Source organism: Ischnura elegans, chromosome 1, assembly GCF_921293095.1.
Source record: "Ischnura elegans chromosome 1, ioIscEleg1.1, whole genome shotgun sequence".
Taxonomy (NCBI): domain Eukaryota; kingdom Metazoa; phylum Arthropoda; class Insecta; order Odonata; family Coenagrionidae; genus Ischnura; species Ischnura elegans.
The window spans coordinates 99,056,306-99,070,852 of record NC_060246.1 but is presented as its reverse complement, the minus strand read 5'-3'; the positions used below and the strand labels follow the sequence as shown (position 1 = coordinate 99,070,852).

General features: G+C 41.6%; 1 protein-coding gene across 1 annotated transcript in view; it reads right to left on the bottom strand.

The window, feature by feature from the left end:
* Positions 1 to 1,572: 1,572 nt before the first annotated feature.
* Positions 1,573 to 14,547, bottom strand: part of LOC124157623 — a 99,653-nt gene continuing 86,678 nt past the window's right edge. The window contains exon 3 of the mRNA XM_046532538.1: positions 1,573 to 1,725. Within this exon, the coding sequence (XP_046388494.1) occupies positions 1,573 to 1,725 (153 nt within the window). The remainder of the gene's footprint in view (positions 1,726 to 14,547) is intronic.

The window sequence follows — 14,547 nt, the reverse complement described above, 5'->3', positions numbered from 1 at the left end:
ATTCGTCCCTCAGCTGAATCAGCATTAGTGGACCACGACTTCTATCTCCCTTGAGTCGTCCTTATAGTAACGGCAAGACTCTCGAAAAGAACGGAGTGAAATGAGTTCAGACATCATTTTCGAGGATTTAACTGTGCGTAAATGCCGATTAAGAAGTTTCTTAGTGCTGTGTGTACATTCAAGAAGACAATTTTGAATTGATCAACAGTGCTCGTTTTCTTTTAGGGAAATATAGGGAAAAATTGTCCCAATTCTGTGTCCAGGCACCTTGTTCTTTTTGGTGGTATTTTTCGTCGGCCTATTTTGTGTCGTCCCTTGTTTATTTATAGACTAGTGCCCTTGCCATGTGTTCAATCGAAAAGAAATTGTTGTCCGGCGCTCATTTCAACGAACGTGTAATTGATCACTTTGCTGGACAAAAGGAAAGAAGGATGGACTTCTGCAATACAACTAAAGGCCTGTGAGTATTTCAGATTTTGTTAAAAATGTGTGAGAAATGTTTAATTATTGATTTTAAATCATACTGTATTCAAGAACCATCGCGAACACCGCCATCAAAATTTACATCTGCAATAGGAAAGCGCGTGCATTCTAGTGGTGTTTGTTGCCTAGTGGAAGTCAGTGACACTCCCCTCCCTCCTCAGGTGTTACAAGTGTCATTGCTACCTAAATCATTGCAAATGTTGTATAGATTTGACAAATAACGTATTATGATTGCAAAACGAACAACAGAAGTGTATTGCGGGCATATCCGCACGAAGAATGTATGCGATAAAACCTAAAGTTACGTATTTTCGTTTGTATTTGCAAAATATCGCAGCAAATATATTTTTATTCTTCAAGATCATTGATCAGTATAATTAAGAGTCCGGAATGAGCCGATCCGTATGACCGAGAGTCTATGGCATTTGGTATTTATTAATCAAGCTTTATTAGGAAAACTAGGTATTTTTGTTGAAAAAAACGGAACATATGGCATCACAAAATTTAATTCCTAGATTGCCGTAAAACTTAATAAAATACACGAAATATTAAAAACTTATGACCCCCCGGTGGAGTGCGCCCCCCCTAGCATTTGACTCACGAGCCGCCACTGCTAGGAACATTCAGAAACATGAATTGAGGAATACATAAGTTAGTGAGCTACACTACCAGGGGTTGTTAGGGGTTGACAGGGACGCAATCGCATCAAAGTGATCTCTTATGATCAGTCATAGATTGTGACTACTGCTTTTAAGTGCATGTTACTCAGTAACAGCGATATATTGCTCATAACTCTCCGCCATTCCACGAGCAGCGGCTAAGTTTGGCGCCCCGTTGGATTTCGCTCCACGGCTGGCCTCCCTTCGCTGTTCCCGCCGAAATGCCTTCTGCGAGTTGGGCGTTTGTTTTGGATTCTCGCGGGGAAATCCCCTCCGCGCCGGGGTGCGTGGGTGGGAGACGGACTGAGCGAGCGACGGGAGTTTTCGGAGGGAGATAATGAGCAGACTGGAGGGTGAGGGAAGGAGGGGGGAAGGGATTTACAAGGGGTGTGGAGAGGGAGAAGTGGCGGAAGGGGAATTAGAAGGACTTTTAGTGGTCGAGGTCGTTCTCTCCTCCCATGCGTGCTGGGACGACGGATAGCACGGCGGCGCATTCAGCGCTCTCTTTCTCTGTCTGTCCATCCGTAGGTCTTTGTTGTACTTCCGTAGATGACGCCAAATTCTGGAAGTCCGCCTCTCCAACCTGCAGAGGAAGAATATTTCAGTATGGAATCCCTAAGTTGGCGAATTCATGTGTTTTCTCCCATCGCGCATTTTACCTTTTCCGATTCCTTTATCTCCATATTGCTTCATGTCTTACTTTTTCCAGTCAACTCCATCGTATGAAAAATCTCTCAGTCGTTAATAATATTATTCTTTTCCTTCCCTTGACGTCCCATACCTTTGGTTTATGGATATGTACACTTTCTACTACTGTTTTGTGTATTCCTCTCTTTGCTTTTCTGCTGATGTGTTAATCTTATAGAATGGAAGATTTTTCTTTCATGATATTTTTTCTCATCATGATTGTGTTGTCAATCTCTTGGTTACTACTTCCATCTTTGTCAAATGTCACTCCTAATGAGAGAAACGATCTCCGATGTTACTTTGTAGAACTGTTTCGCGCTAAAAATCCTGGAATATAACAAAGTATTTTTATTTTTAACTAAGTAATTTTATACAGCCAATCCCTTCACATATTCGTTTTTTAAAGGTAGATTTCATTTCATAACTTCAAATCACCAAGTATTCTGTCAAATTTTTGTTCATAGTGAGTCCTTAGTGCTCGAACGCATCCTGAAGTGTCGTAACCATGTAGCTGAAATCATCCGTGTCTTGAATAGGACTCACTCAAAAATAAGAAGATAGATGTGGAAGGCGAGAAAGGCCGGTGTGATTCGCAATATCTTCCTACCTTCATAGAACGAAATTTAATCATCATCATCAGTTATAAATCTTAAGATTGGTTTGACGCAGTTCTAACTCTTTTCTCTCATCAGCTAATCTTTTGACACTTCTATAATTTTTCTGTTTTACATCATTCATCACATGCTCTTTGTATCTCATCCGAGGCCGTCCATTGCCGTTCTGGTGTCGCGAAAAAACTAACAGCGAAAAAAGTGCACTTCGAAGAAAGCGTACAGTTAACCCTTATGGAATTACAAAAGGAAATTATCCCCTTTCTCCTTAGAAATAAGTATTATTACGCACACAGAAAATAATTTAGGTTATGCCTCTATAAACTTCAATAATTAGTTAATTGTTAATACTTTATCCAGCCTTTGGACTGCCTAAGTGATTACCTAATAAATAGTTTTTTTTTGTCGCTTAGACGTGTTTAAAATCAGCGTGAAGTAGCTTCGTCAATGTTTACCTTTTAAATGGTTTAAATGGAAGAATGTGACTGAGCTATTGTATTGCGTGTGGTGACTCACCTCCAAGTAAATTTCCTGGTAACGTAACCCCTTCCCCATTGGCACTCGTGCGCCCTTTTTCGCAAATTCGCCTTTCTTCCCTTTTCCCTGATTTATAACCCTTACTTCCATCTGCCCATCTGCTATCATGATAATAGAGATAACTGTGTAATGTGATGATCTTATACACTAAAATAAAGCTGTAAAAGTGGGAAAATTATACTGATTAAAATCTCAATTAATCATCAGAATATTTTTCGAATATTTAATTTATAGTTTATATTATACATGTAATAGTAGCTATTTATGTAGGGTAATAATAAATTTAGGTATAATTTTACTAGAATATTTTTTATTTACTTTATGAAAACTTTTCCTCATATTTATCTCTTAAGTCAAATCAGTTCGTGAAACTATGTGATAAATTAGGACTATTGTTCCATTGATGGAGCTCCCTTGTTGATTCTTGGATCTGCCTCACTGAGAACTGGGTCCTGTCCGTTGGACTGAGACGCACCGCATCGCCGCCATGTTGGAAGTGGGGCCATCGAGTTGCTTATGGCCTCCCGTCTACCGTAATGACGCACATCATTGGGTGGATATTAAGTTTTTTGTCGTTTCACTTTCCTGGAAGAAATTTCTCGGTGTTTCAACCCTCCACCAACCGCCTGTCCCTCCTCCCCCGTCCTGCGATCCCCTCCCGCTATATCGGCTCCCAATATCGTGCAGCCATTCTTTCTCTCCTGTTCAATCGTCGCGCAACTGCGCTTGGGGTAATTTTTCCCCGCCGTATTTTATGATTCTTAGCCCTTAATGGTGATGGCTGCCTGTTTTTAATGATAGAAGCCCCTTCGGGCGTCACTTAATGGGAAAATTTCGTATAGGACTCGAAAAATATGTGTGGAATATACGAAATGCTCATTATAACCTTCGATATGTTTTTTTAGGTGTTCCTTCCAACATGACCTGTACCTAATTTGATTCTTTTGTTGGAGATTTCGATTTATGTCTCCAACAAGATAACACATTAACAGCACATTTCCCTCAAAACTGTTGATTCTTTATTTTTTCTCACACAGGCACGATTATCCGTTATTTTCCTGAAGAAACTTTTAATGGCCCTCACTGATAATGGAGTTTCGTCGTAATTAGAGCTTTCGGTTTGGATGATATTTCTTGAGTGGACCTCAACCCGCATATACATTCAGTGTCAGATTGTGAAATTCCCAAAAATCTCCATTCCATGTCCAACGCGTAGTAGCCAAGCATGGTGAAACAACATTTGGGTAGAAAAGTAAACTGTGCTGTTCAATCCGCTTCACCATGCGTTGGCTATGGGGTGTCTTCCTATTATTTTTTATCGCCTAAAGCAAAAGACTCCTGGAGTACGTATTTCACGCTTTAGATTATTAAATGACGATATCTATTTTTTTTGATCAAATGAAAAGTGAAAATTTTTAAGAGCGCGAAAACGCGACGGCTAAGTATGAATGCTGGGAAAAGCCCGTGTGACATCATTCTGGTTTCAGCTGCCGCCGTGTGAGGCCACCTTGGGGCGAAGTTTTGAGCGCCGCTACGATGCAGGCTGCTAGATATAGCAGAATACCCTGCTAGCAGGTTCAATAAGGATTATTAATACCTTATCAAACGAAGAAAACTTACCGAACTCAGCCAGTTTTAATAGGTGATTATTAAGACATGTTTCCCTGAGCTCTGTGCCTCGTGCATGCATTGGTAATCTCAGACGATGTAAAACTCCTATCTACTCGGATAGAAACTAGGTCCCGGTGAATCACGTGGAGTGGCATCGCATGGGCGCCTATCTGGCCTTTTTCAAAGGAGGATAAAATTGATCACTGCCATTCGTCTAAACTGGGATTTCTAAAACCAAATAATTTGTATATTATGAATACACTAATGTTGGGTCACGAATTGCAATCAATGCCTTTCGTTTTCTTTGATGAAGAAAACCACCCAATTGTGGAGTATGAGGGAGTGGAAGGGTTTAAAGTTGAACATATTTCGTTCGAGGCCGTTAGGGCACGGAGGAGTTTGGCTATTACTGGTAACTAACTCAATTCAGTAAAGCTATTAGTGGCTCTCACGATTATTGCACTGCCTTCCTACCGCTAGTTTATACGAGTTAAAGGTAACCGTTAACGAAAGAGCGACCGTAGTAAACGTACTGGTATAGAGAACTGAAGATAGCGAAGAGCAAGAGACGAGTGGCCAACACAGTTCTTTTGCTGAATGGGTCAATGCAATATTTGGTGTTTATTCGCTGATGGACTGGTTCGTAGAAGGATCAATTAGGTAGGGAGTTGTGTCGCGTCGTTGGAAGATCAGTTATCTGATCATTCGCTCTCATAGCATGGAATAATCTCGTAATATAGGACCATCATAGTAAATATCAATGTTATTCCTGCTTGAACCTCGATGGAAGATTGTACCAGTGTCACAAATCCTCGATAGAACTTTGTACTCGACCCATTGTCGATGAAAACGATGGACTAGTATTTCATCGGCATGTCGATAGTTTTGGAGTTCCTAACTGGTTTTAAAGAGACCTTTATTTAAAATTATGTGTATTCCTCCTCAGGGTTTTGGCAATAATCAATCTATGCGGATGCCTTGGTATATTTGGCGATTACATAATTCGGGGGACTTTCGTCAGGTGCCCTATTACTCACACCTTTCCTGGTTCATTTTGCCAAACTCATTTCTATCATGCCTGCCTCTAGCAGATTGCAGACATTGGCACCAAGGATGGGGATCAGGTTGGCGTGGTGGCCTGAGTGTTGGCTTCCCACCCGGCGGGCTCGGGTTCAAATCCCGGCAGTGGCAGAGAATTTTCAGCTCCCTGCTTGAATGTTGTGTGGAGGACATTTCAAGCGCAACACTCCGTTCGTCGGATGGGACGTTAAGCCGTGGTCTCCTTGGCGCCTTTCGTTAAGAGCAGGCTAATGCCGACGCCGGGTTTCTCTCCACCCTTCTTCCCTACTCTTCCCTCATGGCGCAAATTACCTCAACTGTCGGTCGCCTCCTCCATATACCAAGTACCGTACGGATAAGGATGAAGGTACTGGATCGCCTTGGATATCTGCAGAATTCTATTGTTGAGTAGTAAATCCTAGGACGTCGTTGTTCTGGGTGCGTCACTGGGGAAAAGACGTCTCGTGTGATTTCATTCTCCTCCCCCTTCTTCTTTTATTTGCCCATTCTCCACCTCCAGGGTCTCTCTCGTCCCCACTCCTATGGTTCCGCTCCAGGGAACACCCCATCGAAGGCCACAGCTGCAGCCCTCGCCGTCTTTCTGGAAGGAGTTCCACCCGCACACATGAGCACACGCTATAGCGAGCAGCGCACAGCCGCTGCGAAAGTCTTATAGAGACTGTGGATGTGAGGAGATTTCAAAAGGGGTGGGTTGGTAATAGTGGAAGGGGAAACGAATCAAAGGTGGCGGGGGTGGATGGAAGCGGGCATGTAGTAAGGAGGGTGTGAGAGGAAGAGGAGGAGAAGGGAGGAACAGGGTGGCCAACGCAACGGAGGTGAATGCTTCGGAGGTTGCGCGTTCGTTGAGGGATTTGGCTTGACGGACGGTATCCGAGATTTTTTTTCACGAGATTTGTTGATTTTTTTAATTGGCCTATTTAGGCTCCAAGGCGGAAACTTGAGTGAGGGTGGAGGAAGAGATACGGTAAGGAACCATGATCCGTAGCGTTGTTAGGGAACATGATTATCGCCGTTACGTTATATTGTTCACCGTCGGAATGAGTTGAATCGCCGTGATTGAAAATCTGCAGTATGTCAAAAAGTGGTAACCAATTTTGTGCGAACTTGTATACACTGTGCTAATGTAATTAATAATCGGCAAACTGACACAGGCCCCTCTGCTAGAATGAAATATAGCTAGAACTGCGTTGTGACGACATTCCTCACTCCTAGACATTTAATTATTCAAACTTTGGCGAGTTGATTTTCCTCTGATATTTTCTTACTGACGTTATCTTTGTTCGATAAAGGAATTCTTATGCCTCGTTTGTGTGTTTCGTCAATCGTCAATCGCATTAATACTTTGGCTGGAATATTTTTGCTATAAGTGTGAATATAATTTTCACGGATAAATATAATTCCTTTTGGTATCCAATTTTATGATAGGTTCATTTCCCATGGAAACAGTGTGAACCTATTTTTCCCATGCATTGTGTTTTATCTAATCCTGTTCTCACGTGACTAGTTGTTGGCGTAGTGTACTCGCATGATTTGTGTGTTATATATTTTCTATCGCGTACAAATCGAGGAACATCCCCTACTTATTCTGGCTGCGACACGAGAGCTTGTCAAAATTTCCCCTGGAAGTAAGCCAAGTATCGAAGAAAATTTCTTGATTATTACTTTGTCACTATTATCACTATTGAATTTTCACCGCATTGCACCCTAATGTGTAATATATACTTGGTATTTCATATAAGACCTTCTGGCAATACCCTTTTCAGTTATGCTGCCCCATTCTCCGTGAGATGTTGAGGTATTGAGTCAGGCCGGATGGCACTCACGGCGCTTTTCCGAAACTTATACCGTTTATGAACGATGTTAATAAAAACCTTGACGCAAGATCGCCAGCTGAGGATGGAAAGCAAGATGGCGGCCGTTGTTATTGCTCAGCGCCCCCCTCGGCCGAGCGGAGAACCTCGCAGAGGGGGCGAGGGAAAGTGGAACGGAAGGGGCGAAGTCGACGTCTTGGAGACGGGAAGGTTGCGACGGGAGAATCGGGGCTGTAGGTGGGGTGGGGGTAATTGAGAGTGGGGTGGGGGATGAAGAGTGGGGGAGGTCAGAATAGTGACGCTTGAGTGACTTCCGAGACATTGTGCGCGTCGTTATTCGTCTGTCTTGTGCGACGCGGAATAATAACAACAGGCGGAAGGAGGAAGCGTGATGAACTCCCTTCCCCTGGGAGAAGAGAATGGCGTATGTTATTTTGTGCGCCATATTATCTAGCCCCTTGATCAAGTGCTCATCCCCCGTTGATGCCTTTTCCCACCTCCAGATGTTTGATCAGATCTCATGGGAAGGGCTGTAATAAATCCTCACCATATTAATCTCCTCTGTCTAGCCACCCTTCCCCCGGAATTTTTAATTTGACTGAAATTCCGAGGTGAATATTCTTACATTTTGTATCGTGGACTGCCAAGTCGCAAAGGTTTTGAATAACTGACGTCACGCAAGTGTTCCATTAAAAAAAAATAAATGAATCTATCATCATGATCACCAGTTTTTTTCCTTTAGTGTTTTTTTTTCGCGGATAAATTAAGTGAAGGTGATAGTCGATTCTCTCGCGGCCTCAATGCAATAATACAATAATATATTGTAGAGTAAAATTAATTCTATCATTACGTAGCAATTATTACGTATACATGGACTGAAATTTTTATGCTGATATCATTTACTTGTTTTTTTACTTGAAGAAGTGAGAAAAATAAATTTTTAACTAAGGGTTTACTTCTTTTTTGCATCCCAATACATTTATTTCAACTTTTTGCAAAGACATGCTGTAGTACGTTCATCCAGTGGAAATTTTTCTTTTGCTTATTGGCATCCTACTAACTTTATATTATGCACTCCTTTATCTTCCATGAGATATAGTGTGACGCACCACCCCTTCCAGTTTTCTTGGGTTGAAACGGTTGATTAAAAATAAGTTACCTTCTATGAAGGGGTCGTTGATGAAGAAAGAGATTGGCCTGAAGAGGTTTGAATCTGGGTGGACACTCTATTGTTAGTACTATTATAAAACTTTAGCTCACGATTATGTTTGTTAGATTTTCAACTGAGCAATTTATGAATCGCTCGTATTGAGTCGGCCAATTATTTATGTCAATGTCCGAGGGGTTTCTGGGAGTTTTAATCACCTCCGGCCTCGAATTTATATCCTATTGCCTTTTCATATTGTTTTTATTCGGTTCATTAAGCACGAGTTGATCATGGGAAAAGAGCCAGAAAACCACCTGTTTCAAGTATGGGCACGTTCGCCAACTTTTATTTTGTTAGCGTTTGAAAAATAAGTGACGAAAGTATATTTTTTCGTCTTTCGAAATGTCGACGTCTTCGGCGAAATACAACGGCTCTAACCTTTTCACCCTTAAATTTGAGTAAATGAAGCCACTACCCCCGCCGAATCAATGATCGCTTCTCCTCTACTCCTCTCCTCAAATGAACCAGGATTCGATTTCCCCAAACTGGCGGGTAGTGAGAGGAGTCATTTCTGGTGAATCGAGGCGAAGGAAAGAAACATTCGTATGAGAGGGTGGTCGTCATGAGTTATCTAAGTAGAATCACGTGCTATGAGGTGTGGTGGAAATAATTCTGAAGATAAAGGTCCTACGCATATCCTAATTATATACAGTATACATATATCTTTCAAGCTTAACTAAATGCACATTTCTCCACTCATCTCCATTGGAAATAAAATCACCCTTCAAAATGGACGAATAGATTCATTTCTTTCTAATGACGTCATCAACTCATGAAAAGTGGGCGGCGACTTATTTATATCAAACTTACGAGAGAATAGCTGGACGGGAAAATATATTTTGCCTCGCAACTTGTCTTTCCCATCTATCTACCGAATTCTTTTCGTAAATTGCGATTTCGGGTTTGAGTGAACGGCTCTATGTATTGGCAAATCGCATCATCATCATCCTGTGGCTGGAGAATTGCTCAAACTGATTGATATTCAGCCGTCAGGGGCCTTTGCCCCCCTCCCTACTCCCTCTCTAAGGTCACTCGGGCGAAGAAGAGGAGAAGGAAGATGGTTTCAGGCCATTTCGAGTTTACTCTTCCAGTTTTTTCTTCACTCCTTTTGAGTCTCAAGAGAAGAAGAAGAAGGTTTTCAGGCGGCGGATGCTATAGCCTCTTTTGAAGCGATTCCGGTGGAAAAAAAAGCTCCACGGACAGGTCTCCTACCCCCTTCTTTCTCCACCCCCCTCTCTATCTTGCTTCCTTATTGAAGCCGCTAATGCGCTTAGTGACCGTTAACTAGTAAGGAGAGCGCCGATAGCCTAGGCGGGGCTCTCTGCCTTTTGTGGCTGGGACATGTAACTTAGGCAAGTCCGGGTTGGGACTCCACGAGGCAGCACGTACATTGCAGTGAAGTTTTCTCGGGTTTCGCACCGGGTCAGGTCCTCCATTTCTCCTTCCAACGTTTCGATGGACAACTCGCCCATCGTCATCAGGGATTCAGGAATCCAAACAGAAGTTGGAGGGAGAACAATTGGAAGGAGAAATGGATGACCTGGCCCGGTGCGAAACCCGAGAAAATTTCACTGCAATTGTTCGCCGGGAAAAAAAAACAAAATTATATTAGCACGTACAGTGATCGGCGTATGCGAAGAGTGAGTGGTCACTTCGTAGCGTATGATGTGTGGCCCATTCTTGTTTTCTGATAATGTAGGCACAGTTGTATATTTTCAACCTCATGGCATCTTTTCGCCTTTAGCTTCGATTATTATCATGGCCTTTCAGAGATAGAGACTTGAAAGTTGCGAAGAGTCGTTTGAATTTTCGGATTTTCAGCGGGGCTTGAAGGGTGGACTGGCGCATAAGTTTTTAAGGATCTAGTTCATAATCGCAATCGAGTGCCCAGGTATTTACTTTTTCCCGTGGAGGGCTCAATATTCGTATTTATTGAATTCAGACTCTTTCCGCTAATTCGTTTGTCGCTTTAGCGCTAGTTGCTGATTTGATAACCGTTCGCCCTGCTAATGGCAATATTTTCCACATCTACCTTCTTTTGTATTGACGAAAAATTACATAAATCGTGAAATTCTAACACTGCGCGATCTTTTTTTTCTCGACATCAAGGGTGCAAGTTGACATGATTGCATGGAGAGACGGGTTTCCTCATGCCAACTATTCTAGCAATTTTCTTCTCTCAGCCATCGAATGAATCCGCTTGAAATGCCGAATTGCTGGATAACCATGGATGATTTCGACACGGTAAGAGGACCATCACATTGTTAAAGAATACAGAGGGAGAGTGTAATTTTTCAATTTACGAAATCTTATTCCCGCGAGGGGCATCTTCGAGACCCCTATGGCACCATTTTATTTGCACCCAGGTTTTCGTGAAACTACCGCTCAGAATTTTCCCCTCTGAAAAATGTATGTTCCATCTGCCATCAGCCTTCGAGAGTACCTACCCCTTTAAAGCTCCTGAACCCCATTCCTTGAGTCTATTCTTTCTCTTTTTTTTCTTCTCCTACCTGTTACCTTCGGAAAAGGGATGGGTAGGGGAGGATGGAATCGGATTTCGGGTGTTATTCGGTTCCGTGCGCACGAAAGCACACGTCAGCTGCGATTCTCCTGCTTTGCCCTCGGGTAAAGCAAGATAGCCGTAGGCACCGCTTTTGCGTGATGCAAATTGTCACTTTTTTCCTTTGCACTCAATCACTACCTAATTGCTAGCAGTCAGTTGGGAATATAGTTCTTATTCTAATCCATCATACCATTACATTAATGAGATTGATTTGAATATAACTAACGAATTCGCTGCTAAACCTACAGATGTGTACAGATATGTCAAATTCCCCCCATGTTTTTTAGAATCCTGAATAGTTTCGCTTCAATTCTCCATTTATAACTATAAGATAATTTTGTCTCTCGTTCTTTCTTTTTGAATTTATTTTACCTTCCCATATATGAGCGGTACGCATTTATATTTTTATGCACGTGCCTTTTAATTTCATCTATTCTAATAAGCACTATGAAAAGTTAGATTCTTTATTTGAAAGCGGTGTTGAATGGTAGAAATCGCTGAATTCGATATATTTTGAAAATCACATGCATGTAATGCAATGAGACGTACCTTCATTTGGTCTCGATATGTTATTCAGTGTCTCACACCTTTATCGTTGTTTCCAATCTCCACGTCTTCCCCTGTCTACCCAAAATAATTTACGTTCCCTTTAAAAAAAATCCATCTCTTCTGTCTGCCCCGTACTCTTTCCCACCACTTGGCATTTTGGGTCTCCGAGCTGGAGATTCCTCCGGGCTCTGCCAATCTGCCAGGTGTGGTCGGGCACGCCTTTGTCACGCAAAGAGGGCGAAGGTGGTGGACGAGGCCATGGATGAAAAGAGTCTGGTATGGCCGATGCGGGGGTAGGCGGACGGAAGGTTCTGGCCGGCTCCAAGGGCTGTGGCTATTGTTCGTCATTTTTGTGATTTGCAATTGATTTCAGATAGTGACGCATATCCGTCCATATATATCCATAATATCCATATATATATATCCATAATTGGAAGAAAACCAGCTGTAGCCCATGAGAACACAGTTTACTCTAAACAATAAAAAGTAATGGTACTTTTTCTCACGATTTATTCAAGACGAACGGTTTCGTCGCAGAGGCGATATCATCAGGTACAGAAATCGTTAATTCGTTCATTAATAATCGTTAATCGTTAATTGTAATCGTTCTGTACCTGATGATGTCGCCCCTGCGACGAAACCGGTCGTCTTGAATAAATTGTGAGAAAAAGTACCATAACGTTTTATTGCTTGGAATGGATTTTCACAAAGTAAAGCCAGAAACAATCGAGTTTACAGTTTACTCTGTTTATGGAGTGGCTTGTTGGTTGGAGCGGCTGGTTGGTGCGTAACATGTGTTTCAATTCTGATTTTTCTTCATGTAACAAAAGATTTTAGCGATGGGCGATGGATTTGTTGGCTGCATTCTCTTAGTCTTTTAAATTTTGCTCATAATGGCGAAGGATTTTCTCCAAGGAATTTGTTCTCACGTCCTCATTCTTATGCATACATCGTCATTTCTCACCTTGTCTGCCCGGTTAATCCTTTACAAACCTCCTCCAGTACCAGGACTCAAAGGCTTAAGTTCATATCCGGTTCAATTCTACAATAGTTCATGTCTATGATCCATAGATTGCCATTACCCTAATGAATGCACTCGAGATAAGAAAATGAGGATGAAAAAAATGTCAATTGAGTTATTCATTATTGCAAATAATACCATTATTATTTTCATGCCAATTAATGAATACTTTGTTCATTGTTTAGTCTCTTTTGACCCCTCGCCTGAAAAAAATCGGCCATCCGCATATACGATGAGTTTCCTCCCACAAATATAATACTCTTACTCTTCAGGAAACACGAGTAATTTTCCACGTCAAGAAAAATTAAGTCAAATTTATCGAAAGGTGACCGGTAGGTCTGAGGTAGGTCCTTATTCGCGTCTAATTACGAAACATCATCTCGCTTTCGTCGGGATGAGCGCACGAGCATCTTTCAGAAAAAAAACAGAGCCTGAGAGCAGAGAAGATGCCTGCCGTAGGTGGCACTCAGCTTCTCCTAACCCTGCTCCTCTTCTATCGACTCCTTCGGCCCCGTCGCCTGATGAGTGGAGGAAGGAAAAGCGCCTTAACGTTTTAGGATTTGGGTTACCATCACTGAGCTCGCGTCTCTTTGGAATTTTTTTCGAAGTCCCATTTTTTTTTGCTGCCGAAAAATCTCATCTTTCGCGTGTTCTCTGTGGTTGAATATTCATGAACACCTTACGTTAAGGATTTGAACGACGCTTTATTATAACTCGTGCCGAGCACCTCTTCTAGCTTGCATTTTGGTGGCAGAATAAAATTAATCTACGATATTATGATATTCTACTTATTAGCAACATTGGAGCCAGCTGCTAAATGTATGTGCGAAAGAATTCCGTTCTTCGTTTCGGAAATCACTAGTCGTGGTGTCTTAGCTCTTCTCAATAAGGATTATTTAGTCACGACCTCATCTCGTTTCGTTTTGCAACATTCTCACCTGTGCTCCGTAAGAGTAGCGATGAATATTATATCCCGTCGCCTTACGTCAGCATGTTCCTGCTAATGTACATGGCATCAATTCCACTTGTTTTATACTCAAGGTTATATATCTAATTGATGTTGATGACTTTCCATATTAGTTTCCAGGTAGATTAAGAGAAGCGTATTGAATAAACTACCGGATAAGTTTCCTTCTTGTTTGAGTTCCTTGCTCTACTCTTTGGGAAACCGAGAAGAATCTGGATTTAGTTTGGTTAATTTGTTTATCTACTAGATTTATTGAACTTTCTTCTCAGCTTGAATGGCAAATCAATGCGTAACTCAACTAGTATTGCACATTCATATGAATTGTTATGCTTTGATGATATAAAAAGTATAGTTCTGCCTAAAAGGAGAATACTAAAATTCCAACTTCCCACTGCAAATTCCTTGGAATGGTGATTCTCTACAGTTGTATTTTGTGTATTTGATTACCTGTGTCATATTTGACGTCACTCATTTCAATAATACCTTCCTTCTCTAGTGACCATTATTTCTTTTGCAATTAAAATTAGGTGCCTCATTCAATGGGTCCCGTTCTATGAGGCGTCGTTACTGATTTATTATGTGTTTCGGGGTTGTACATGGCCTTTTCTTAGTCTCTTTGAGAGTAAGAAGTAAATATTAGTTTTCACTTATAGTTTTGTAGTCTATAAACTATTGGCGTAATAGAACTGATTTGTAAAAAGTTCTGTAGGCTTTCACCGCGTATGAATTTAGGCAATTTGATCGCTTTTTACTCCCAAGTA